A 27,819-nucleotide genomic window follows, 5' to 3' on the forward strand; every position below is an offset into this window, starting at 1 on the left:
TTCAGGGCTACGTGGTCCAGTCTTTGGGACCTTGTGGTGAATGCATTAAGCAAGACAAACCCTTTAAGGCATGTGTCAAGCATTTTCCAATCTATTCCTCTTATGTGTATAGGCCCTGTGCTATATGGCTATGTTAGTTTGTTCTGCCTAGAAAGGTGAATCAGTGAGAGCTGAACTACATCCATACAGAATATGTGTGTGGCTATAATGATCTAGCTGTACTGAGACTCACCAAACTCAGAAACCCCAAACATCTTTTACATGTTGAGTTATATGAACTGTTGCTTCCCCTAGATGTTTAATTCTCTCCACGTAGTCCGATTTCCAGCCTGCTTGAGCACTGTTAGCTTCCTTTGAAATAAATCAAAGAGTGTATTTCAAGAGCCCTGCGGGAGGGTTGCTCTCCAAGGGCAGACTGAGTTTGCATCGGGCCTGATGTCTCCCTGTCTCACTAACTCTTTCTTGAAAAACATTATATTGGATGATTTGCATGTCAGATCTGTTTCACATGTCCTGTTAACCCATCAGGCTGGGCAGGAGCTGTGCAAGGGAAGTAATTCTAAGTTTTTAATGGCTTTCTGGTCAGCTTTGACAAGCCGTATTAGAGAGCTACATGAGAGTGCTTTTGGAGCGGTGTAGGAAATGTAGGGTTATGTTAAGAGTTGCTTTGGTAGCTTTGTGCTGTTATCTTACACATTTCATTGGTGCAAGATCTTTTGTGCCTTTAAGGAAGGTATGTGTTTTTAGTACTCAGAAAACTGTAACTACTTGCCTGGGTCAGGACTGTGTGTACCATGGTAGATGGCTTTGCCTTTGGATGAGTCAGTCCTGGCTGAGGGTACCAGCGCTCTGCTGTGGTCAAGAAATGCAGTATTTGACAAACTCCAAGGTGTGTCCCCATGTAGCACGCAGGAAGTGGAGGAAGATGGCACTGATTCCTCTTCATGGATATGAGAGCTTCTTGCAGAGCCTTGTTGGAGGATGCTCCTTACAGTACGTTTTCCAGACAGCTGCTTCTGAGCATAAGGACTCAGCTCTATTCTTGTGTTTTATATTAATATTACTTCATCCCACAGCCTTCATCCTCTACCACCTTTCCTCTTTCTTCTTGAAAAAGCCATCTTTCTGAAAATTTCAGACATAGAATAAGTTGTGTGGCCAAAGATGTTCTTTTTATTTCTAGCCCGCTTATATTTTATTTATCCTTGTGCAAATTGGAGAAGCCTGCTGTGAAGCTTGTCAGGTTAGGTCAGCTGCCACATCAGCTGAGCCAGGCACCTGGAGGACAGAGCAGGTGTGAATTTCTGTGCTGTCTGTAAGTGCCTGGCTGGGCTGTGTGTTACCAGGTCCAAATAGTTAAGACTGCCTTCATTTTGGAGCTGTTGCAGTCAGGAGGATGAGCTGATATTGTCTTTAAGAGCGAGGTGGGACTTTTGTAACTGTGCTGTTCTGTGGAGATGAGAGGAGCAATGGGATCAGTCTTTTTGCTTCTGATTCACCCATCACTCATCTTTTTCTATCAGGTAAACACTTACAAGAAGAGTCATTTCTTCTTTCTCTGTCTAGACAACCTGAATGACTTTTTGAGATTGTTTCCTCCCCCTTCTACAATGTTCTTTAAGAGGAGGGGGAATGATCTGTTTCAGATAAAGGCGCAAAGAAAACCAAGGATGCGTATGAACTCATACCAAAACCCTAAGGTTGAGCAAAGAGCTGAGCTGGGTGTTCAGAGTGTCCTCAGTTGGGAGTGGGGAATGGGAGATGCCCTGTACATGGCCCTGTTATGTGCTGCTTTGTGTGGTTTGTTATCAGGGGCATTTAAAGGAGAACAGGAGGAAATGGGAAAAATATATAGCTTGTGTCAACAGGAGGTGGGTTGTTAGGAGTACAAGAAATTCACCAAACCTGACAAGAGGTTGAAAGAACTGCCCACATTGTTCTGCTGGAGCATCTAGGGAGATCAGACTTGCAAAAGGGCTTGTAAAACTTTGGATCTGCTGGACATATGCATGGACTCTTTGAAACCCGCTTTCTCTAAGTGCTTTCTCAACTAAATCTAGCCCTGTGAAATCTATTTCCTTTAAGTGCTTTTCTTCTAAAGCTGAAATTAACTTGACTTTCATTTTAAGACAACTTCTTAACCATTGTACTTCATCACAGCTCTGGAGGAGGTGGATCTGCAGTTTGTCTGAATTCAGATGGGTCAGGGCACGGTGCTCCTGCCTGTCTCAGCTCACAGTGACTTTGGGGAATAGGAAGGGAGGTGCAGAGCTTGGCTCTAAGCAGTGCAGAGGAGTGCCTAATTTCCCATCCTATACAAGCAAAATATTATTTAGAGGGAGTTTGCTGTTCTTCTTAACCTGGGGTATGGCGTAGCAAGGGAAGACCTGAAGAAAGGTGGTGGTACCCAACAGGATACAAGATAAGGGAAAACCAGAGGAGACAGGGCAGTGAGTTCTGCAGTTAGAACGTCATGACTTTGTATACTTCAGTCTGCAGATTATCAACTCGATGGATTGCAGCAGATCCTGCGAAGTTACTGCAGATGCTTTAATAAAAGTTCCTCTAAGAGGTAACTGAAAACGTATTTGAAGTAAATTGCAGTATACCCACGGTAGTCAGTTTTGGCAGCCCTGTGTTTGATTCTGTCGTGGTTCTCTTAAATGGAAATTAAATGTTATTTCTTCTTGATTTTCCTTATTTTCTTCTGTTCAATAAGTACCGAACTTTTACAGTTGGTATTTTTCATATTTAAAATGCTTCACACACATCTCCTTCTTCTGGGGAGATATTCTGTCCTGTGGCCTTCAGATCTTTATCTCTAACATCCGTAGTACAGAAGAGCAAGTAGTACTGGAGTAGCTACTGTCAGCTCAGTTATTATTGGGTTTACCTGGTCTGATGGCTGACAAGCTGAGAATCCCTGGAGAATGAGTAACTTGATCCACAGGCAGCTTGGCAAAGCAAAGAGACAGTTTGGATATTTGTAGTGGTCAGTGGAAAAAATGCCAGAGAAACAGAATCATTAAAATGTCAATTCTAGGAAGTCAGATGGTCCTACATTAACTCCAGCTGAGCAAAAGCAATTTATATGCTTCGGTAACGAGGCTGTCAGCTTTACAGTCTATCAGCTGACTCTCTAACCAACAAGATTTAGACAAAAATAAAACTAAATGATAAAAATAAATGATGTCATCAAAATAGAAGTTGATCTTCCAGAAAACATTCTGGTGGAGTCTGGTTCTGCAGAAGGAAGGTCTGAGTATGCTTTTGGATCTCTGTTGGTGTTCTGATGCTTTGTCTTTAGATGTAAAGGGCATCTTAGCAGAACTTTGGGACCTCTCTGTGTTGTGGGAGATGACTTCAACCTTCCTCTGCTTGTTTGAGTTGTGGGTGGTGCATAGTAGGTGAACACAAACTTTGTGTTGGAGAATATCAGAGGGAAGGGAAACTTGAGCCTTCTGAGAATGAATAGAAGCACAGCATTCTTCCCTTCTCCCTCTTTTGGGATTAAATGTTTATGCATTACAATGAGAACTGCCATTGGTTTAGATAAACTAGTGTAGAACAAGGGAATGTTCCCAAGCTGCTTGTTAATGCCACAGTGTTAATGCCTGTCATCCATGTCCCAATGTCTGTAACGGGGAGATCCTACTGTTGGTAGTATGGTAGCAACAGGAGGACTGCGACCATTTACTCAGCCTTTCATTTTGCTGCTCTGGGGTTTACGGTAGTTTGTTTTGTGCATTCAGAATGCATGGAGTTGTATGGAGCAGCTGTGGCTTTTCCTTTCTGAAGCTGCACAGGGCTGTGACTTCTTGAATGTATGGTTGAAACTGTAGATGCAAGGGTTGGTGTGGTGGACTTGGGTTCTTTAAAATGTTGGTGGAGCCCATTGGTTGCTTATCCTAGGCCACCACGAATATGAGGTAACGTCTGGCTGTAGATGACCCTATTCCTTGCACGGGAATTTGACCAGATGGCCTTTAAAGATCTCTTCCAACTCAAACAATTCTGTGATTCTATTTGAACCAAAAATCCTAACAGAGAAGGCTCCATTGTTGTGCTCAAAATCATGTTTTATAGGCACAGCAGAGGCACAACCCATATATATCCAAACCCAAGAATTTATTGCTAATGCAATTGTATTACTCACAGTCTAATCGTTACTAGTCTAGACATAGTTATTGTTACAGAAAAAGAAATAATTATGCAGTTAGAGTTGCTGTACCCACAGTTCTTGTTTTCTTTGCCTATTCCTGGCTTTATGCATCTCAGTTTGCTGTGTATGGTGGCCTTTATGTGTGTTAAATGCTGTATTTGTTTCACCCTATATCAATTTTGTCCTGGTCTTCATCTGTCATCTAATTGACATCTGGTACATTGCTTATAACCACGATGGCCCCAGTGCCAGCACTTTGTTTCTCCTCGGTGCAGCATTCCATGTCTGGTTCCACAGATTTTCCTATTGGTTTCTCATGGAGATATTGTACACAGTGGAGTTTAGCTCTACAGCTGGATTCCATTCTCTACCACCCTATGGGCCCGGCCATCCAGCCAGTTCTTTACCCAACAAAGAGTGTACCTGTCCAGGCTATGGACTACCAGCTTCTCCAGGAGGTTGCTGTGGCAGACAGCATCGAAGGCTCTGCTGTCACCTCCCTCAGTGCCCTGATGTGGATCCCATCTGGCCCTATGGGCTTGTGGCAGCTTGAGTGGGGTAGTGGGTCTCTGTTTCCACCTGAATCAAAGGGGGTTTTATTCTGCTCCCTGTCTGTGACTTCCATGTCAGGGGGTAGAGTGCCCCAAGGACAGCTGGTCTGACCTTTACAGACAGGTGTAAAGAATTCATTGAGAGCCTTATTTTGTTGTCGTGTTCCCCATCACATCCAGCAAAGGGTGGAGATCTTCCTTAGCCCGCCTCTTACTGTAAATGTATTTGTAAAGAGCTTTTTGTTCTCTTTTACCCAATGGCCAAGTTGAGTTCAAACTGAGCTTTCTGCCTTTCTAGTTTTCTCCCTACACATCCTAACATCTTCTTTGTACTCTCCCCAAGTTACTCATCCCTTCTTTCTGGGAGGCAGATTCTCTTTTTCTCCTGGAGCCTCAGGAAAATCTCCCTGTTAATCTGTGCTGTTTTTCTTCACTTCTGGCTCATCTGTCAGCACAGGGGGATAACCTTCTCCTGTATCTTTAAGACTTCCTTCCTTCTTATGTTCCTCACCATCTCTCTTCCTTCTCCAAAGCAGTAACAAAGCTCCCCCCATCAGGCTGGTGGCTAAATTTAGTGTTTCTGTTCCTTGTGAGGAATGTGCACTTTGGAATCACTTCTTTTTAACCGTTTTAAGAGTTAGCTTGTGATCATACCTTAATCCTGGAGCAAAGCGCTATTCAATCAGGTTTGCTTTGCAAAAGAAATTACGCATCCAAATGTCTTCTCAACAACAATGATCCTCTTCCCTGCCTTGTTTTGACATATGCAATTTCAACAGCTATTACATGCTATTACAGTGCCAGAGCAGCTCCCCAAAGACAATCATTCACATCATGGTTGGCCTTTTCCTTTTGTCACATTTTGTCCCAAGCTGCTTTGGGGAATGTCTGCTATGCTTTTACATACAGCACAGGGATGCCAACACAGCCCACGCATGTTAAGTGTGAGAAGTTGGCAGTGCCACATTCAGATGTTGTCCTCGCAGCAGAGGACATCTCAGAGACTCAGAGAAGGGAATAGCAAGGAGTGAAACAGAAGCAAAAGGCTGTCAGAAATGGGTGCAACGAAGCTATAGTTTGTGGTGGAAGAAATGTGTGTCAGAAGGAAGGGGGAGGCAGCAGGGGCCTTTCTAGACATAAACCTCAAGCAGGAAACTCCAGTTGATAATTTTTACTCAAATACATTGAGAAGTGTCTGCACTGTCACAACCTCAGATATATTGCTTTGAAACAACAGCCCTGCCTTCAGCTTTGTGTCTCTGTTTAAACCTATCTCAGAGTAAGATTAGCTGAGCCCTTTGTTATCGGCCCTCAGGTGCTGCCTCCTGGAGCTGGGGGCAGGTATAGAGGGGTTTGCTCATTTGTGCAGGGCCAGGTTTGGCTATGCCCTCCTCCTCTCTGCCCACAAAAGGATCCTACCAGCAGCTGAGCATTTTTTACCTCCCCCGACTCTCTCCATGCATCCACTAATTGCAGTCATGGGATGGACCTACCTTGAATTATAGAATCAATAAGGTTGGAAAAGTTCTCAAAGACCCCCCCCAATCCCAGCCATTTTAGAGTGCTTTGTCTCACCCTCTACCCTTCACTTTATGTATGTCAGAAGTCTTGGCTCTGTTTAGACAGAAGACAAGGTTTTCAGCCCCCTCTCCCATTGGCTTTCGGTAATCACTTATCTTGATTGAAGAATGCAGGCAGGCCAGCAGCTCTCCTTGGGTCAGAGTTATTAATTTTTCCTTTCTGTGCTTGCCTGAGTGGTCTTTGCTTTGTACAAAGAGCCTTGTCCTTATATTGCAGGAATCACATTTATTTTCTAATAGCAATATAAGCCATAGTGCACAAGAGCTGTCTGTTTTTGTGGCATTTCAGCCCTCTAAGAAAAAAAAAATGGGAATGTGAAGGTTCATTGGCCTTGAATTGCCTCTCTTCTTCTGGGGATTTGCATCAGAGGCTGCTGATCTTTTGGGTTGAAGTATTGGTTCTCACTACAGAGTGAGTAAGAGAAAACCGGAGGAAAAGAGCTCCTTGCAGCCATTAACATGGAGAGCGATGGTAATTTGTGGAGAAGATGGTTTTAAAATATTCTTCTCTAATGAGAGTGTAGAGAAGTTCTCTCTCTGCTTAGGCAGCGCAGGCCAAAATGACTGATGCTAACCCTGCCTCTGCGCTGGTGTTGGTTTGAATTAAGATGACTTGAGGATCAAATGAGATCTAAGTTCTTTCCTGAAAGGATGTTCTCTCCTGATAAACAAATAAATCCTGCCCTGCCTGAGTGTGAGTTAGGGACCAGTATTGGAAATAAGTAAATTGTTTGGATTTTGACTGACAATAAAATTTATCTCAAACCACAAGCAAATGGTGTTTCGCAAAAATGTTGGGTATCAGCATTAATCACCGAGAAGGGTCGATATGGTGAGAATTATTAGAGGCTTTTGCTTTCTTTTTTTCTTGTGTGTGTTTGAATAACTCTAATCACAACCTTATCCTCGCCTGGTATGTAATAAAGGGTTTCAGCAGGGCTGTTCCCAATAACCTATCATTTCTTTTAATGTATTGTACTTGAGGCTTTATTGATGTGAAGTGAGGCTGGGAGCTATCCCAAGCTTCTCCGTTATTCCTTTCCCAAGCTGCTTTTCCCCATCTCCCTTTCTTTTGTATGACTGCTCAGGTGTTTGCACAGACTGTTTTTGCAGTGTTGCATACCTGGGTGCTCTCTCATTGGCTCAAGTACAAATCTAATGCTATGGAGGATCTCAGAGGGTCTAGATCACCTCCCTCTCCCCACAACACCTGTATGACCTCACAAGTGAAGTCATATGAGAAAAATATCTTTCTCTTAGACACTATTTCTTATATCTGTTAAAAGTGGTTAAAGGAAGTCCTTTTCTATTTTGTTGGTTGTGGGGATTAAGTGTAGGGGGTTAAGTGGAGCATTAGAGCCCAGTGCTTGCTGGGGACTCTCTCCTAGTTGCTCCATGTGTCTATTCCTGGGGCATCTCAGAACTGTCCATGTGAGCATGTACCTTCATGTCTACTGCAACAGCATCTCAAACCAGAGCTGGCATCCCCAAGTCTGAATCATCTTCTGAAGGGATAGTGCTCTTCAGTAGTGCTAATTGGCAGCAGCAATGATTAGTTATTAAGCACTGAGTAGTGACTAATATGTGGGCTCTGATGGTGAATATGAGGGTTTGAAAGAAACAGTGGAACTCATAATTCTTCATATATTCTGAATCTGCTTCAAGGCATCCATTATGGAATCTGCACTTGTATTTCATCAACAACTGCACATAGGAGAACTGTATGGAGGATGCTGCAGTATAAACATAGGCCTGGTGGGATGGGGAAACAGGAAAAGGGAACAAAATGACAGCTATCATTTTGATCCTAAGTAGTCTATGCCACTCTGTGCATCTGGAAGAAGATGCAATAGAGCTGGAAAATGTACAGGGAAGAGGAAGAGTAACCAAAGAATAACTGAAAAGAGTGAGCAAGAGAATTAATCGGATTCTTTGCAAGGAGGGGAGCATTGCTGTGTGACTGTTTTATCCCTAAGCTTTCCTAAAGCAGATGCTGTTGGATGCTGAGTTACTAACCAAGCCAGACCTTCAGTCTGACCTAGACTGGCTATAAGCAGAGCCCAGCAGAGTCCTCTGCTTCATTGCTGCCAGTTTTACTGCTTTGTTATGTGACCTTGCACAAATCCCTTCCTTCTGTTCCTGAGTCCTGTTATCCATCTGCGGGCTGGTTTCATGGTTTCTGTGGTAGTGTATTGGTTCAGGTTCTTTTAGGCAAATACAGTCTGTTTACATGCTTGTAGAGCATTTATTACAGGAGTATGTCATCTCAGATGGGCTTTCAGGTATTCCAGTGATAAGAGTAATTAATAATATATTCCTCCATTTTCTCTCTGTATTATTTTTTTCTGATGAACAAAAGATATTGATTGCTGCTGATCCACTGCATCCATTCCTATGTGATCATAAAGGTTGAAAAAGACTTCCAAGATCATCAAGTCCAATGGCCAACCCATCCCTATTGTTCCCCCTAAACCATGTCCCTCAGTGCTGTATCTCCACAGTTCTTGGATGACTTCAAGGGTGGTGACTCTACTGCCTCCCTCGGTTGATATTCTTTGTTGCTCTTCCTTTAACACAAACTTTGCCCTGAGTTTATTAGCAACGTTCCAAGGAGAGAAATGCCTGAAAACAACTGGTTATGCTCACTGCAGGGAGATATGACTCAGTGACTAGAGGTACCTTCCAAGGTCCTTGTTGTGCAATGTCTTTCAGGTACACAAAACTCCACATAAAACACTTAAAACTGAAGTCAGAGGTCTAAGCTCAGCGCCCAAAGATGTGCAGCTGAGAACAGGTATTAATGAGTTCGTGTTGTCCCCTTCCCACACTTAAAGCTTCATTTTATATGCTCTACAGTTCTTATCATTGCTGGATTGGCACAGAAGGTAATGGCATTTTCAGACTTTCTCTTTTCCATTTTGCGCTGTCTTCTCACTGTTTGCAGATACTGGGATGGAAAATCAAATCAAATGCGCATGGGTTCCCATACCTGCCTCAGTTATGAGTCCAAAAGCTCATCCATAAATCTGTGGCTTCTTTTTCTCTTGGCTTTGGTGGATCTGCTTGTTATCTTGTAGAAAATAATTTCAAATAGGAATCTTAAGCTCCTGTATGTCTCAAGGGGGTTCAAATAAATGTGGACAAATGGGATTTCTCAGTCAGTGGACAGATTTATCAGTCGGGATGTTGTGATGAACAGGCTTAAGTCAACAGTTCACTTGGTCCATCCATCAAACCTCTAACCAGGTTTGAGCAGTAATTGCCTGAATCTGTCAACCACTTTGCAACGTTACAGGACGAGCCAACAATTTGTCTTCCATGTTTAGGGCTAAATGTTGGAAGTGCTCTGTGACTGTACTGTTTCTGTACTTAGAAAGAATTGCAGGTTTTAGGTGATCCAAAGAGGTTTTGCTCATGCTGTGGAAAAAGAAACCTTTCCCCAGTGCAGAACATGTAAGTTAAAAAAGTGCAACTATTTGAGTCCCAGAGCTCCCTTAGCCAAGAAGATGTGATTCTTCAAAAACAGCAGAAAGAAAACTCTAGTTCCCAACCTTTTTTGGCTTTGTGTATTTCTCAAGCACAATGTTGGATAACAATTTCTTTCTCAGGGAAGGCTATTAGTGTTGGCTTTATGATTAGAGCTTGCTCACTGACTGGCTTGCAGGATTTAGCGAAACCCATTGAAAGATAAGCAGCCAACCCCCTGCTAGAAGTCTGATGAAATGCCTACATCTTTCTCCAGGCTGATTACTTTTAGCGTGTAATGTGGAGATTTATCTGCATGCCAGGAAACATAAAACACTGGCAAAGGTCTTTAAATATTTTGTTGTACCTTCTCCTGCTGCTGCCTCTTTTTTGACCTTTGTTGCATCCACATCCCTCGTGGATGATGCTGCATCCTACAAAAGTCACAAACTGGAGTTAGACAAAGATCTCCCTACAGGGGAGTCTCTGTGTGTGATAGAGCATGTGGGCCTGATGCATCCCATCACCTGACAAGGACCTGAGGATCTCAGTAGGAGTGAGAACCCCACAGCTAGTAATGGGTCTCGGGAGAAGATCACTTGGAGCCCCAGCCCTCTTCACATCTCAACTGATGGTTGTGAAGCAGCTGATCAGCTTGGGAAGGATGAGATCTGTCCAGTGCATGGGGTCATAGAAAAGGAGAGAATTTGGAGCTTTGGTCTGTTGGCGTATGTGTGTCAGGATAAACTGGGGATGTAGTCATCAAGAACAAATAGAATCACAGAACCACCAAGGTTGGAAAAGATCTCCAAGGTCATCTAGTCCAACCATTCTCCTACCACCAATCTTTTCCAACTAAACCATGTCCCTTAGTACCATATCTCCACAGTTCTTGAAACACCTCCAGGGATGGTGACTCCACCACCTCCCTGGGCAGCTCATTTCATCACCTGACTGTTCTTTCAGTGATGATATTTTTCCTAGTATCCAACTTGACCATCCACTGGCACAGCTTGAGGCCATCACCTTTTGTCCTGTTGCTCGTTACATAGGAGAAGAGGCTGATCCCCACCTCACCACAGCCTCCTTTCAGGTCATTGTAGAGAGCGATAAGGTCTCCCCTGAGCCTTCTCTTCTCCAAACTAAACAATCCCAGTTCCTTCAGCAGCTCCTCATAGGACTTGTGCTCCAGACTTCATTGCCTTTCTCTGGATGTGTTGTAGGGCCTTAGTGTCTGTCTTGTAGTGAGGGTCCCAAAACTGAACGCAGTACTCAAAGTGCAGACTTGCCAGAACTGATGATTACTTTCCTGCTCCTGCTGGCTGCGCTATTACACAAGCCAGGATGTCATTGGCCTTCTTGGCCAGCTGGCCATGCTGCTGGCCCATGTTCAGCCAGCTGTTGACCAGCACCCCAAGGCCATCTTCCTCTGTGCAGCCTTCCAGCTACTCTGCCCCAAGCCTGTAATGTTGCCTGGGGATGTTGTGGCCAAAGTGCAGGACCCGGCACTTGGTCTTGTTGAACTTCATCCCGCTGGTCTCAGCCCAGCTATACAGCCTGCACAGATCCCTGTATGACTTCCTATCCTCAGGCAGGTTGATACTTCTTCCCAACTTGGTGTCATCTGTGAAGAGTGGGTATAAACATTGTTTTACACTAGTGGTAGCGCAGCACAGGCACAGGTTGCCCAGAGAGATGGTGGGTGCTCAGTCCTTGGGGACATTCAAGATCAGGTTGAAGGGGGCTCTGAGCACCCGATGGAGCTGTGGGTGTCCCTGTTCACTGCAGGAGAATTGGACCAGGTGGCCTTTAAAGGTCCCTTCCAACTCAGTTTTATCATTTGGTGAAATGAGGTGCATGTCTTGTTGGAACGCCTGTATATGAGTAGTGCCCTTTCACTGTAAGTAGACTGTTAGAGATTATCTAAATGTGCTTGAAGAAAGAGCAGACTCATTCATTTCAGAGCAGAGAGAAAACACACAAAACACCCTCTGACAACTCACTGATTTTGTATTGAGGCATTTTGAAGGCTGAGAACACTGTCAGTGTAAACAGCACAAGAACATCGTAGCCTGTTTAGTGTATCCCTGTCCTCCTGGGGAGTTTTTTCTTCAGGTGTAGGTGGGATCAGGGAGCTGGTGTGCAGGTAGCAAACTGATCTAGTGAAACAATGGAAAATGCTGTCGAGAGTCAGTCTGAGGATAAATTAACCCTTTCACTTGTAGGACCAAGCAGAACTGGCTGGGAGGTGATGATTTTACAGTGCCTGTTGTGTGGGAGCGAAAGTCAACAAGATTTTGGGATGTTCACTTGTCTTCAGAGCCTCATCTGTAAATACTAATGGGCACTGCAGAAAAGAGCCCTTGAAGCTATTGCAATTAAACTTAAGCTAGAGGGACCCAGGTTAAAGTACAGTGCCAGAAAGATGTGGAGGTAGGGCTTTCCACCGTTGACCTTATGGAGCCAGGCCTGCTTGATCAGGGATTAAATTTGATTTCACAGTATTTCAAAACACCAAACAAAAACAATCCTACCGAGATGCATACCTTGATATTACCGGTCCAGCCATAAAACAAAATTGCTTCTCTTCTTCAGTGCCTTTCAGTATGTTTTTGGTGTGAAGATATTTAGAGATACTTCACCCTCTGCAGGATAAGAGGGGAGCTGCCTTGTCCAGGTTTGTCTACCAAACACACATGTGGCTTCTTCATTTGGATAGCCCGTCATCAGCCTGTCGTGCTCTGCCTCCTAGGAGAGCTTTTATCTGTCAGCCTGGATTCATCTCCAGTCAGCACAGGCTCAGTGAAACCATTTTGGTTTGATTGTCATCATGTCTGAGTCATTATTTCTGAGAAATATCCACTGACTTAAAACACTCATTGCCTCTCGAGGCCCAACTTTTAATAAGAAGCTTTGCTATTAGCTGAAAGGGAAGTGTCATCTGGATAATTGTGATGTGACATTAAAATAGAGCCTTGGGTGAGGCTGGCAGAACTCAGCGCTGCTCTGAACCTCTTGGTGTTGAAGTGGAAATTCTACTTCTCAGGTGGAAGGGCTATATTTGCACTGAAGAGGTTTGCCCCTGTTTTCTCACTGGCTCTGACTCCTGCCTCCTTTTGGCTGTAATTATCCAAATCTGCATATATCACATCTGGCTTCACAGTCAATAGATGAAGATAACGTTGCTTGTTTATATTAGAGAGCTGTTGTGAATGCAATTAATAAAGCTGCAAAGTAGTGGAAGAGCTGAATATCATTATGTAATGAGACCTCGTTTGCAATAAATGGTATGAAAAATGATTTCTCGCAAAGAACAACAAACCGTTGTGGGTTTTTAGCCTAATTGTAGATACTTGGTTCTAATTTGTTGTTTGGCATTTCCACGTTAATGAAGAGTTTTAGATATAGTTACTGCATTTATGGCAAACACATTATCATTTGCCAGAAGCGCTGGCTTCTTTAGAAATGGGAGAGCTGAGTAATTATCCTCATTGTGCTGCTCTGGGGAAGGCTCTGCCAGCACTACTGTCCATCTCCCTCTGCAGGGAGTTGTGAAGCATCCACAACTTCTCTGGACTACCAATTTAGGCTGCTCTTACTTGAATTCATGGGATGTACACAGAGGACTTCCCCCTACTTCATGTAGTAAAAGCTTAGGTAGTGGTTTTCATTCAGAATGCATTACAGCAGGTGGAAGGCACTGTACATGCTACCTTGGCCTGATACTGCCTGTCATTACCTCCCCATCTGCCTTCTTTCCAAGCAGGAAGCATTTCCAAGCTGGGGCTCTCCTGGAGATCACATGGGAAGATCACTGTAATTTTCCGTGTGAGATCCTTCAATTTCCATGCACTCTTTGACCACCAGGGAGGTGGTGGAGTCACCGACCCTGGGGGTATCCAAGGAATGTTTGGATGTTGTAGTGAGGGTCATGGTTTAGTGGTAGCTATTGGTAATAGGTGAACGGTTGGACTGGATGATCTTTTAGGTCTTTTCCAACCTTGGTGATTCTATGATTCTGTGATTATCTATCATACATACCCGTAGCATTCCCATGGTAAGGATACTAAAAGGAGTAACAAAGATTAATTTATATTCCTGTGGTTATACAAGAAGTCAATTGCAAGGCTATCGAACCACTGTCAGGATCCATAAACCCCCATTTGGTATTTCAACACAAGAGCATCACATCTGGCTGAGAATCAATGCTCAGTTCATGATGCAGAAGGAATGTGGGATCAGCCTTCTTTTTTGTCGCCAAATGTGGGCAAATGCATTTTCCTTTGGAGTCTAAGTGTGAGCTGCTCAGTCTGCTGTTGTTCCTTAGTATTTGCATGAAAATGAGGCTTTGAGGTAATCAGATTTTATTTCTGGTGTCTAATCGATGCTCAGGGCTTTGTGGTTTAATTACTAGAATAATTGTTTGCTGAAAACGGACTTCAATATCTACTTTTTTTCCTTTGAAAAGCCAATTCCATCATTTTTATTTCCAACCATTTAGCACTTTATTGATCTTTGTGTCATTTCTTGATGGATGCTGCATCTTTCCAGCCAAAATAAAGGCCAGATCTTGAAATAAGAAAAATAAATTCTTTGTCTTAAATACGAAAATGGAAAATGCCCCATTTCGGTATTGCTTGCTGCAGGCAGGTCATTCATATGGTGTCCCCAGGAAAAATGATGCTGAAAAGTTCACTCTGTATAGAAGGAAAAAACAACCAAGCCAAGAATATTTTCACAACCCTATGAGTGTTAGACTTAAACTGAGATACAGAGAGAAGTGTTGCAGTTTAACTGCTGCTCTCTTAAGATAGATGAGAAGGTGTTAGAGGGACATGGAAGTCCAGTGGCTTAGAGAAAGGTGAAGTGAAGGGTGGATTGAGAAGCTGCAAAAAGGAATCATAGAATCATTTGAGTTGGAAGGAACCTTTAAAGGTCATCTTCTCTTCTACAGAGACACCCACAGCTCCATCAGGTGCTCAGAGTCCCATCCAACCTGACCATGGGTGTCTCCAAGGACAGGGCACCCACCACCTTTCTGGGCAACCTGTGCCAGTGCTTCACCACCCTCAGTGTAAAAAACCTTATATCCAGTCTCAGTCTCTCCCCTTTTAGTTTGTTGTTTATTTACATATTGCTACCCAATTAGTACTACATAAGCATGGCAAGTGAGATCAGCTAAAGCAGAGTGGGTTCTTGCTGCAAATCCACATGTCACTGCAGGATGTGTGCAGTCATAGAGAGCCTGGCCCAATGTGAGCACTGGCAGAGTCCATTCCAGTAAGCAGCGTTTGCATCTCATCTCCCAGAGCGCGGGTAGTTTTGTATGCTGTGTGATCCCATAGATGTGTGGTTGTACAATGCATTATGACAGGCTGTTCACAGCAGCATCCTGCTGACGCCTTGTGCTCTTTGGATGCTGAGGGCTTTTCTACCTTCACTGCGCTTTAACATCTTGTGCCTGCCTGGGATCACTGAGGGAAAAACAAGCAGTTCATTTAAGCCAACAAGTGATTTCAAGGCACCGTAGACCTGAGTTTACAGGAAGATGCAAAGGCTGAAAGGCAAAGCCGCTGCCAGACTTTCACGATGGAAAATGGCTAAAAAAGGGCAAAATCAGGAGAAAGCTGACTGTATGCCCTGGAGATGGCAGTGTCGAAAGCATCTTTGTAGTAAAAGGAGGAGTTAGGAAGCGCACCTCAGCTTTTTAGGTATAGTTTATTAGATATGGAGGCTCGTGGCCCTGCATGTGGCAGGGGGTTGGAGGTGGATGATCCCTAAGGTCCCTTCCAACCCAAGCCATGCTGTGATTCTATGACTATCATTCCGCTTGCTGGGTGAGCACGGCTGTTTCTCCTCAGCTTTTCCCTTTCTCTCCGTGGCTGTAGCAGAAATTCATCAAAATTCTTGTCGGGTAGAAATAGTTTTTCTTCTGGAATTAAAAATACGCTGCCTTCCAGCAGAATGCCATTTTCTCTATTATTTATTTGCGCTCGTAAGTAAATTGGCAGTTGTATATTCTAAGGAAAAGGAGCCGATGCAGCTTTGTGCCATTAAGTTGTCAGAGCCGAGCAGACGAAGCATGGAGCACTTCTGCAAAATTGCTCTCTGTACCCTCATTTAAAAGAAAGTTTTACCTGCAAGAGAAAGAGATGAAATCTGTGACATACAGAATGGATTGCCCGACGTCTCCAGGCTGATTTAAAGCAATCGATCTGTTCTTTATTTTTAAGGTTTTAAGGCCTTGTGCAGGTGTGCAGCTTGGGGTTTGTGCGTGCCTTTGTGTGTGTAAGTGGGGAGGAGGGGAGCTGCCTACAGCAAATTGCTTTGCACTGGGGTGCAGCAAAGAGACTGAGCAGGAGGATGCTCAGGAGATGCCGTCCTTCAGGCCTTGCTTCTGCCCTTTGGAGTGTATATGGAAACTTGGGTGCCGTGCTTTCAAAACCAGTTGTTTTTGATGGAGAACTGTTAAGAGAGAAGGTGCTGGCTGTACAGATCACTATCAACACACTCTGGGTTGAAGATGCGATGGCTGGGTGTGAACGTATAGCGAGGTGTGCAGGTCAGAGGGAGAACGTGCTGTTTTGTTGTGGAAAAACAGGATTGCTTTAGGTGATAAAAAGGGAAATATGATTAAAACAAGCTGATAAAGTGGAAACTGAAGTGACAAGATAAAATAGCAGGGCATTCAGGATGAGAAGGGAGAACTGGAACCGATGGGTCGAGGGCATGAATTATTGATTGTAATCTTCACCTGTAGGATGTCATTGCATTTTCTTATCTCTGCAGGGGAGAGAACAAATGAGAAGTGAACAGAATTATTAAGCAACTTTACTGTGGTGTTGGGGGGGATAATTGGGCAATGAGGATTATTTCTAGTGGACAAAGCATACAGCCTTGAGGACTTGTGCTACTGATTTCTGAGGGCACTGGGGGGGGAGAAGGAAGAAGCCTCTGAAAAGACACTGAACATCAGGGGTAAACCCTGAGACTGGTGCTTTGCAGCACGTTTGAAGTGAGAACAAAAGGGGATTCCAGAGGCCTGGCCAGTGAAGAAGAATGTATTTGAAGATGAGCAGCCCTCTGAATAGAAGCAAGAAGTGAGACTGTAAGCAGAGGCTACCTGTAGGGATTGAGGGAAGGGAGAGCACATCAGCTTCCCAGCCAGTTCTTCCTCAGTTCTCTGTTGTAAGTTACATCATATCACTCTCTCTTTCAAGAGGAGCCCGGAACAAAAAACATTAAATGAGCAGCTTTGTGTATCCTGGCTGAATCCAATCATATAGGGGATGCAAAGCTGTGGGACACAGTGGAAAGCTTAGGTGTGGGATGAAGGTGCTAAGGAGGGGAGATTCCTTCCTTAGTGTTGACAGCGTGGCTTCTTAATGGCTGCCTGAGCACTTCTGAGGGGCAAAATGGACTGAAAATAGCACCATGTATCTGTAACTGAATTCATCCCAGCTGCTCAGACTCCAGTTCCAGCTGTGCTCTGTGTTTGGCACAGGCACTGTCATCCCCTGTGCAGCTCAGGCTGACCTGAGCTGGTAAATCTTAAGCTAGATGTTATTTAAAATTAATTTGAGGAGATGCAGATGTTCTATAAATCACTGAGGAAATGTCAGATTATTCATGCAATTTTCAGAAGTGCTCCACGGTGGTCTGACTCAGCTCCCTGTGAAGCCCAGAGCTCAGCATTAAGCAAAGGCAGAGTCTGTGCTGGTCACTATCCTCAAAAAGCCATGGGAGAGGAGCTGGCACTGCAGACCTGGAGGACTAATGTTGCACCCGGAGGCTGAAGCCATTTGTTGAGGACACTGAGTGATCAGGGAAGGCAAAAGAAAGAGAAGGATGAAAAATACATGGAACAGAGTATTTGTTAGTGATTATTTGCTTGGCTTTATTGGCAATTCTCCTGGTGTTCTTGGAGAGCTTTTTGTTTCTCTAAGAAATGGCAGTCCATAGTGTTCCTCTTCCAAGACCAAGTTGAGAATAGTCATCATGTATAATGATGCCTAAGGAGAGGCTGCAGTCTGGAATCAACTGATGGCAGCCATTAAGTGTAAATATAAATCCCGACTTAATAAAGGGCCCTATTTCCTCCCCACACTTAGCATCCACATGTATGTAAATGACTGGAACAGAAAGTGCTTGCTGTCAGTGACACAGCGGCTTGTCATTTCCTCAGTAATGTTAAAACAGCTCTGTGCATGAGTAGCATCAAAAGTGCTTGTCACACACAGCAATCTGCTGAGCACTGACTTGACACAGGAGCCATCCAGCAACCCGGGGGAGCATCTCACAGAGGCATCCAGCTTGGCACAAACCACGTCGTGTTGTTCTCAGGCTGGTTCCTGAAGGTTTCTGACATGTGCTCTACCTTGCTGAAAACAAGGTCGTTTTTAATAACAAGCCATTGTATAAATAGCAAATGTGAATCTGTACTGTAGCGTTTGTGGGTCCCATCGGGCATGCTGATGTTGTTTTGCGAAGCAGAGGGGAATGAAGCCAGAATTTGTATTTGTTGAAAGTAGAGTATTATTAGATCATCTCCCCAGTGGAAATAGCAGCCCCTACATGCAAACTGTCAGAAACACTGCGGAGTTAATTGCTGCTTTAGAGGCGCTGATGTTCAGCTGTGGGAAAGTGGGTCGACTATTGACAAGATCACCAGTCCAATGTAATTACTGTGGAAGGCATATAAAAATAGGCTTTGTGCTTAGCTAGAGCTGTGGCCGGCTGAGCATCGTGGCAGCTTTAGCTGTCTCTGTGTATGCACTGCAGGGATGCACAGAGCTGCCTCTATGTGTGCACTGAGGACATCAGTCAAGATCTTCCAAGCATGCGCTGTGATTTTAAAGCTGTTGTTGTGTATCCCTGGCTCTCAGTCACTGGTCCTCCTGCTATATGACACAACAGTATCAGGAATAAATGAGAGTCAGCAGAAGGCTCTTTGGCAAGAGTTTTGGGATGGTTTCCCTTGGTTTGCAGTATTGGTGTTGTTTTTATTTATCTCCTAACCACTGTGCTTCTTGTATGTGAGATACAAAAAGGTGATGTACTGATGGTCATGGTGCTCCACCTTCGCCTCTGTGCTGTCATTGCAGAAGAATGGCTCTCCTAATGACACGTGTACACCAACATGCAAGCCCTAACATTGCTAACAAAAGATTTGAAGGGTGCTCCTATAAGAAGGCAGGCTTGGAAGTAAAGTCTCCCTCCATAAACATCGCGTTCCATTTGGGATCTAACATACTTTGAGGGAAATAAACCACAGAAAGATATGGGCACAGCAGAGGTTCCACTTGTGTCCCCATGGAGTAAGAGATCCTTACTTAAAGAGCTTAAAGCACAGTTGCTGAACTCTGGTACCTCTAACTCATTTCTTGGCCATCTCCTGTGAGTAGGAATTCATTGAAGCAACCAGCAATACCTTAAGTGCTCAGCAGTTTGTCCTCCATGCAGAGCAGGCAGATGCAGAACTGCAGATGGAGTCACCAAGTTGTGCACTCAGTGCCAAGCACCTGCGGTTCTTTGATACCAGCTACAGATTTCATCCCCAAGTACATGCCAGTAAATACTTCTAAGTCTTGGATATCCCTTTTCATGGGATTTGTGTGGCCTGTTAGGAAGTGAAAGTGTCTGTGATGGCAGTACACATTTCCTTGGTTTGGTATTTCAGCCCCTCCAGCACTTTCCCTGTCCTCAGATGGTACATGGTGACAACCCAGAGCAGGCAGTGGCTGCTTCCAGAAATGCCAGGCAGTAGAAAACAAGGAATAATGTCTTCTTAGGTGTCAGTGCAGGCTTGTGCCTAACAGAGGATAGAGCCATGCTGTAAGTTTACCTCCTTGTCTGACATTCCAGTGTGTGGATGAGAAGTGCTGGTTCAAAAAGAGTTTCTCTTGTTCATTTGCTGCATTTTCTATTCTTCGTGAACGAGAAGAGTGGAAATCTAATGAAAAATGTTATCAGCTTGTCAAGTTAATGAATATCTATTTCAATACTATGATTATTATCTGTTACTAATTAACATCAGTAAGATGATTCTAACTTTTTTTGTCTTATTTTTCAGTGCGAAGCTGGATGGAGAAGCTGAAAGATAAGGTAGGAGGCTCAGTGTTTCTCTCAATGACTTCAAAAGCAGAAACATTTTTCCTTGCAGGAATAAATAAGCTTTTGCCAGTGCAGTTTGTTCTATCTGCAAAGACAATTGAGAAGGGGTTTAGCATTTCCACTGGGAGACAATGAACCAGATGCTGCTGTTGTATAGATTGGTGTAAATCCACAGCATATCACTGACAGGTAGCTAAGAGCAAAATGAAAGATAGGGGTGATGGATGGACTTCTCTGCACCAGATGTTCACCTTCTCTTCTAACTCCCAGAGTTGCTTTTTTATTGCCCTCTTAGTTTCCCCCACCCCTTTTCTCTCAGCCCAAAGCTTGGCTCTGGCTTTGTGCTTTAGCATCACCTCAGGGCCAGACCTCTCCTGCCTCATATACAAGAAGAGCTGCCAGTTCCTGGAAGGAGAGGGAGTGAACATAGGGCGACTGAAAAAATACCAGACCCTGATCCTCTTTCCCTGACATTACAGAGTGGTGGTATGTGGAATAATGAGTTTTACCAGCCACAGACTGATACATTTTCAGGCTTTGCTACCCTAGGGCAAATATTAACATTTTGAAATGATGGTGAAACCTTCCGAATGCTTTGTTGACAGTGGTAAAGCAGTGAAGCTAGAAATGAAGTGACGGGAGTGTTTCAAGACAGTAATACTTTGTGGCTCAGTAGGGCTTAGAAACTCTTCTTTAGGATCAGCACAGATAAAAAGACAAAGAATGAAGAACTCTGGCCCCTGAAAACACATAGAATCATCGAATTGTTGGGTTGCAAGTGACCTTAAAGCCCATCCAATTCCACCCCCTTGCTGTGGGCTGGGTGCCCTAACCAGCTCAGGCTGCCCAGAGTCCAGTCCACAGCCTTGGGTACCTCCAGGGCTGGGGCACCCATAGTCTCTTTGGGCAACCTTAAGGAAAGAATGGGTCTGGGTGTCAGTTTTTCAGGACTGAGGAATGAAAGGATTGAGGAAGGTTCGTACATGGCCCTTGTTGAGTTGATTTTCTGCCCACAATAGGGAGGAGACATGTCTAGTGCCAACTTTGCTCATAGCAGAGCATCCTGGCCTGGGATTCAGCCAGAGCGAGCGTTGCAAGGACAGAGAATGGTTTTCCCAACGAAGGTAAAAAGCAGACACTGAGGCTGGTTGGGTGCCTGGAGGGATTGCAGCATGTACGTGTGTCACCTGCTCACACCAGAGCACCACAAGAACTAGGGGGCATTGTGTGCCTGCTGTGTATTTCACTTTGTTTCTTGTTGGCTACCCTTTTATGTCCCCATGAGGAGGGTGCATGTTCCAGTCTCCAGCAGAGTTGCTGTGTGGGGTCTGGTCATTTGCAGTGTTGATATAACCAGGGATCTGCTGGTGTGCATTGAAAAGAGAGATATCTCCTTCCTGCAGGGTATGGCACTGGGGAAGGCAGATCTTGCATCTTGCTCGTTTTCCTTAACCATTTTTTCCCCTCAGAAAAGACCAGCAAAACCCACTCCTCACCAGCAACCAAGTGCTGATGAACCAAACCATGCACAAATCACACCTGCACACCCTGTTTCCTCCTTCCTCATGTTGTCAGCACCAGTCTTAATATATCCCCCCTTTCCATGCACTGTTGGCAGAGCCCTATCATAGAGCCATAGGACATTCTGAGTCAGAAGGGACCCATAAGGATCACTGAGTCCAGCTCCTGGCTTTACAGAGCCTACTCAACAAGAAGACCCTGTGTCTGAGAGGGTTGTCCAGACACTCCTTGAACTCCATCAGCTCAGGATTCTGCCCACTGCCCTGTGGGAAAGAGCCTTTCCCTGTTATCCAACCTGACTCTCCTCTGTCCTCTCTGCCAGGAAGGTCAATATGAGCAACTGGTGTCCATAAAGAAATTTCATCTTCCCCATAGGCAGTGAGTGCGAAATGGCTTTGGAGGTGCCTGTAGAGTGGGGTTCTATATCAAACAAATGCCAAAGCCCTCACAGGTTGGGCCATGTGATGCAGGAGGGCTGGGAGGACAGGTTCACAATGCAGGCATTTGGGGTACAAACCATTGGTGCGATTGTTGAGAAAGGCTGTAAAAGGGCACGGGATGAGCAGATTGGAAATGCTCATGGACAGACTGGAGAGTCCATCGTATTAAAACCAGTTATTTCTGGTGCAGAAACTCAACTGGACAGCAGCTAAAAAGGCATTTCCAAACTCCTCTCGCCTCCTGTGCCAGCAGCAGTGTTCCCAGAAATAGAACTACCCACGCTGCACTAATTAGGTCACCCGATTAAAGTGCCTTAATTGCCTGGTGGAGATGCAGGCTTTTTGCCACGTTCTCACTCACTTCCTTTCTTGGGAACTTGGGTGCCGCACAGAACTCCCTGCAAAGTACAGTGTTGAGCAGGGCTGGCTTTGCTAGAAGGCACCGCAGGATGCAGCCCAGAGCACTGGGATCCAGGCATGAAGGTGTTCCTATTTAAAGAGCCCTGCAGGATCTGGAGGGGTCTATGAGAGCCCAACAGCCCTTGTTAGCACTGTGTCTGTCCCAGATGACAGCAGTCGTTTCCATTCTCCAGGTAAGGACGTGAATTGTGCATCTGTCCCTTGGCTTGTGTAAAATCTATTCTGGGTGTGTAGATGGGGAATGGTAAAGCTGCAGAGAGTGAAGGCGGCACTGACAGGGCGTGAGCTGTGCCTACCTGCCCTGCTCCACTGAGAGCCCAGCCTGAGCTAAGTGAGGATGCTGTAGCAGTTTGACACTTTAAATCTTAATTTTCATTCCAACAGTAAAATAATTAACACTTAGAAATATTTTCACAAGGATTTCAAACGTTTCCATATTATTCACGAAAGCCAAGGGGATTCCAGTTGGACTGGCTGGGGCTACCATCATATCCACCCCATAGTGTGTCAGCACAGCTGCTTTGGCATCTGTGCTCTTTCAGAGACCCAGATGTTGTGTCCCTTCCTGGAAACAGACCTTGTCCCATGCAGGTGATAATAAAGTTTCAAATACAATAAAGTATAAGAAAAGTGTGGGGTTGTATCAGTCCTGGACTGGTGGAAAAGGACTCTGAAGAGCTGCTGCTGTGAGTGCTGCTCAGTTTGTCTGTCTCCCACCAGGCAGGGTACATGTCGGGGATGCTGGTTCCTGTAGGAGTCGGGATAGCTGGAGCCCTCTTTATCCTTGGAGCACTTTACAGCATTAAGATTATGAGTCGCCGGAGGAGGAACGGCTCGAAGAGGCATAAAAGAAAGGTAGAGCAACTGCCAAGGAAGGGAAAACGCTGATCTGTCCCCACCACTTTGCAGTTCAATTCATCATCTTGGTTATAACCTGGTGGTGGGGGGTGGTTTCTCTGGGGCGATGCACCTGGAGCTCTCAGCTGGAGTCCTGGGGGAGGGATCCGGATGCTGCTCCTTTTAGTTTTGTAGGTGGAGCTCATTAACATTTCTTTTTTACCCCCAGCAGAGGGAATTTAACAGCATGCAAGACCGAGTGATGCTCCTCGCCGACAGCTCTGAAGACGAATTCTGAATTGAACTGCGGTGCCCTTGTGATATCCAGTGACTTATAGAAGGAGGGAGAGGAGGATAAGAAAAGAAGGAAGGACTTTCTGCTGCATCGCTGCTCTCAGCCACCCCAAACACCGAGCAGCGGTTGGTACCACCCCGTCGAACCAGCATGCTATGCTCAACGTGTACTGCGCAGTGATGTTTGTTTTGATACAGTAGTGAGATTTCACGTTCACACCCGGCGCCTCATTCAGATCCACAGCACATCTCGTTGCAGCTGGAGCTGATCCGTACGGATGATTATTTTCCTATTATCCTGGTGTACTATTTCGGTCCTGGCTGGCAGTAATCTACTCATAACAATAGCTCTCACCTAACCTGGGAATGGAAATCTTTACTGTGAATGACTTATGTCCACTTTGTTAATTTTAAATGTTAACATTACTTGAGCTAGAGTTCATTAGTGCTGAGATTAGCTGCTCTGCTTGATTAATGAATTACCCACTTGAACTGTATCCCTCATCACCTGAGAAGTGCCCGAGTACAGTGTTGTTGATACAGTTTGAAGCACATTCCTATGCTCTTCTCCCCAGTTCCCACCCCTGCCTTCAGCTCTGCTCCTCGCTTCTTGGAGACACTTGGGAATGGCCTCAACTCTTGATTCACTACAACAATTTTAGTCCATTTCCAACCAGCACCGTCTGTTACAGCACAATAAATATCAGAGCTCACGTACTGATGGGTAGCCTTGCATGGATCCCTTAGCTTTTGTTCAGTGTGCAGGTAGGTAAAAGGAAAGCCAGGTCAGAGGTTTCCTCAGCTTCTGCTGCCTGTATGAAGGCACCAGTGACTGCTTCTCCTCTAACACATGGCTGCGTTCACATCGAGGTGGCAGTGAAGCGTGTCTCCTTCCCCAGCTGCAAGTTGCATTTTCAGCCTCTGAAAAGCTCCGTGAATGGCAGAACCTTTGGGAGATCTGATGGATCTTGTTTCCGTACCACCAAACCCAAGGAAGGCATCAAAGGTGGTTGAGCTGTCAGGGTGTCACGAGGCTCCTGGCTGCTGGAAAGCAGCAGTATCCCCAGTTGGAGGCATGTCCAGAGCAGGTGAGATGGTTGAGCTGGGAACTCTTGGCCATAGGGAAGACATGTAGCTGTAGGACAGATGGCTGTGGAGGGCTGTGGAGATGGATCCTAACGGTGCCTTGGGGTGAGGGCAAGCTGCCTGTAGTGCTAGCAGCAAGTTGCAGAGGGAAACAGCCAGTGTCTGATGTCATTGAACCAAACAGGGGGAGCTAATGGTGCTTTGCAGTTGAAATAGCTAACAACAAAGGGCTGCGTTACTTATCTCTCTTGACAGTTGTGAAATGACTCTTTAATCTTATGTGTATGCAAAATATCCATGTTTCCAAGGGGGGAAATCACTGTTCTGTGAGGAGTCATCCTTCATAAAGAAAACAGCATCTGTCACTGAAGGAGGCTTGGTTAGAGAAATGAGATCAGACTGAGCTGAGTCCCACTGATTCTTGGAGGAGGTGTGAGGGAGGGGTGAATGAGGTGACACTCATATAGGGCTTCATCTTCAGTGAAGGTGAAAAGGCTGCCAGGTTGCCGAGGTCAGATATAGTTGATGGTAAGCATATGTCTCGTGGGATTGTGTGATAGAGACAACATTCAGAAGAGCACACCAGAAGAATCTGAAGCTCAGTTCTCTTTTCAGAGGGTCCTCTGAACAATAAGTCATCAGATGGACATCCAAGTTCCAAGGAAGCAATGCTCTTCAGAGCCCGGGTGCTTTCCTGCTGGCCTTCCCCTCCCATCCAGTGAGTCACCTGGAGGACAGTCAGGACGACCTGTTTTCGAAATGCTGCTACCAATGCTAGTCTTCCAGTCCTGGAGCTGTGCGTGGCCCTTGTGTTCATCCCACTGGGTGGTGGGAAGCAGGTCGGGGGGAAAGCCATCAGCGCACCAGGCAGTGTCCCTTTTTCTGTCCCTTTAGGACAAGCTCACCCAGCCACAGTGTTTGCCTCTCTCCCCTTTCATTCCTGCAGCTTTCATCAGGAAGATGTTGCTTTGCTAAAAACAGCCCCAGATCTTTCAACAGCCACTGCCTGGGAGCCCTCTGTTAAGTCCCTACCCAAAACTGAAGTCTTTTTTTCATTACAAGTGGTCAGTCCAAGGTAAGAACTTCCCTTCTGGACTGGTCACTCCTTGTTTCCTTCTCATTTCTATCTCTTTTGGAGCCTGCAGGTGCTTAGGAGGTGTTAACAGCCTGCTAGCATAGGGCTGCTGGGCCAAGTAGCCTGGGGGAGCAGTTGCCAGTGACTGCTGCATTGAGCAGGGGTACCAGCAAGATCCAAACAGCTGGGGATCAGCAGGGCTTTGTGCAACAGCAGCCTGAGAAGGGCAGCCTCTTCTCAACTTCCCTGTTAACAGTGATGTGCCTGTGCTGTTTGTGATAACTGCAGACATCACATCGATAACCAACGAGCTCCTAGGCAGAGGGGAGGAGGAGGATGGCTGAACAAGGCTGCTGGTGTGAGTGCAGGTAATGCAGCTCTGGCAGGGCTGTTTGGGTGGGTTGTCAGTTTGATGGATTGAAAAGGCTGGTGGGGAGGCAATGTGGCCTTTCATTGTGCTAATTAATCCTCAGTTTGGGAAACATTTTCTATAGTGACAATCAGTTTCACTGTCTCTCTTCTTCTCAGCCCTTGACATAGTGGATTTAAATTAAAGGCAGCGTGGTCTGTTAGACAAAGCTGGTGTCTGATGGCACTGTGTGGGTGACCTGGTGACTATGAGAGCCACGCATCTCCCATTGAGGACACACAGTGGGTGGCTGTGATGCTGGACATAAGCTGTGCCATAGGTAAGGATGGCATTGCTGCAGGTATCTGACTGGTTGTTCTACAGATAACTGGGCAGCCTGTAGCCAAATGGGTTGTCCAGCCATATGCACAGCTCGGTGTCGGCTCTGGGGTCTGTGCTTTAGCCAGATCTGTGGATAGAAGGGTTGCTCAAAGATTTCGCTTGTACTTCAGCTTCCCTCCAGTCCTGGCTCTAGCTCTGACCCCCACTCTACCATGCTTTGCTCCTGGGTTTGCTACCCACCAATACGGTGCCTTGAGTGGGAGCTGCTGGTTGGCGGGGGCTTACTGTAGGCCAGCTTTACGAGTGGCTCAGCAGTGCAGAGATCCCAACCAACGTCCCTTTGAAATAGAGGTCTTTAATAGTTATTTTTGGTCAAGCACCTACCCAAGAGCCTGGATGCTCCTCATATCTTCCAGTTTAGTTCTCCTTGGGGTGGAGGCAAGAGGGGCAGCCACAAGCAACCTTATGTCCCAGTGAGACTTCCAGGAGCTCTTGGAGCACAGATGGGGTTTTCTGCAGAGCCTCTGATGTCAGTGGGATTCCTGCAGGTCCTTAAAGCACAAGCAGCATTCAGCTCCTTCTCCTCTCATCCAAGACCGGTAGATTTTGGACTGGGCACATAAAGGTATTTTGTGTGCAACTCTTGGAGTTAGATTAATTTGCTGGAAATTATCAGATTGCGGCTTGGGGAGGGAGAGGGTTTCCAATGGGAACTGAAGCCTTGGGTCTCTTAAAGCTCTGCTGGTTCGGTTTGTATCCCCATATTTCTAAAATAAAAGAAAGCCTAACGGAGTCTCTTGAGAAATAAAGGAGAAGAAAAGCAGCAGAAGTGCCCTCTGGCCCTGCATGCTCAGTGCTGGGTGACCTGAATGAAGAGGTGGGTTGTGCCACTGCTATGCAGCCTGAGCCCATTGCGACGGCTCAGCTGCAAGGACGACTTTGCTGCAGCAATAACCCTCTCCTGACTTGGCACAAGACATGTAGCTCACCTCTGTTTTCCCATAGATGCCCAGTTTGGGATTTCTTGATAGCACAAGCCAGAATTTGTTGTAGGCAACACGCAACCCTTCCAGCATTCACAGCCCCATCTCCAATAGGATGAAGCAGCCTGTCCGATGCGCAGCCCTTGCCATGATGAAATGTTCCTGCACTCCACAGCTGCTAATTTTTTATGGTGTCTCTAATGCCAGGTGTTCACCTTAGATGAAGTTCCTTTGGACTGCACTGCTTCCATAGAGGGATATTAGCAGTCCTCGTGCTTTCTTGTGGTTTTCAATTTCGGACGAGACCAACTCCTCATACTGTAACTATGGAATGTAGCACTTTGTTAAAGTAAAACATTGGAAAATAAAAAGCTGGCCATCATAGCTGACTTTAAGCACCTTGTCTCCCTGATCTGTGGTTCATTGCGTGCTCTGTCTCGAGTAAAGCTGCAAAGTGATTGCTTAGAGATTCAGATGTTGCATTTATTAATCTTAGAGATTCAGATGTTGTTTGGTGCAAGGATGAGAGCTGGGCTTGCAGTGGGACACAGTGAAAAGTTTCAGGCTGGGTCGCATTTACCTGGAGGTAAGTGTTGGCTTT

The 27,819-nt window shown here is 45.4% G+C and overlaps 1 protein-coding gene across 9 annotated transcripts in view; it reads left to right on the forward strand.

The window, feature by feature from the left end:
* The window catches only part of ARMH4 (armadillo like helical domain containing 4), a 79,034-nt gene extending 51,421 nt beyond the window's left edge, over positions 1-27,613 (forward strand). For 4 of the 9 annotated variants that reach the window (XM_015865798.3, XM_085547855.1, XM_085547854.1 and 1 more), the window contains 4 exons: positions 19,831-19,862; positions 20,891-20,995; positions 22,973-23,107; positions 23,319-27,613. In XM_015865798.3, coding sequence (XP_015721284.2) covers positions 19,831-19,862; positions 20,891-20,995; positions 22,973-23,107; positions 23,319-23,387 — 341 coding nt within the window. In that variant the 3' untranslated portion in view covers positions 23,388-27,613. The remainder of the gene's footprint in view (positions 1-19,830; positions 19,863-20,890; positions 20,996-22,972; positions 23,108-23,318) is intronic. The other 5 variants (XM_015865800.3, XM_085547857.1, XM_085547856.1 and 2 more) reach the window with 2 other exon arrangements.
* The last annotated feature ends 206 nt before the right edge of the window (positions 27,614-27,819 follow it).

This window comes from Coturnix japonica, chromosome 5 (genome assembly GCF_054131305.1).
Source record: "Coturnix japonica strain WE chromosome 5, WE-NBRP24, whole genome shotgun sequence".
Taxonomy (NCBI): Eukaryota; Metazoa; Chordata; class Aves; order Galliformes; family Phasianidae; genus Coturnix; species Coturnix japonica.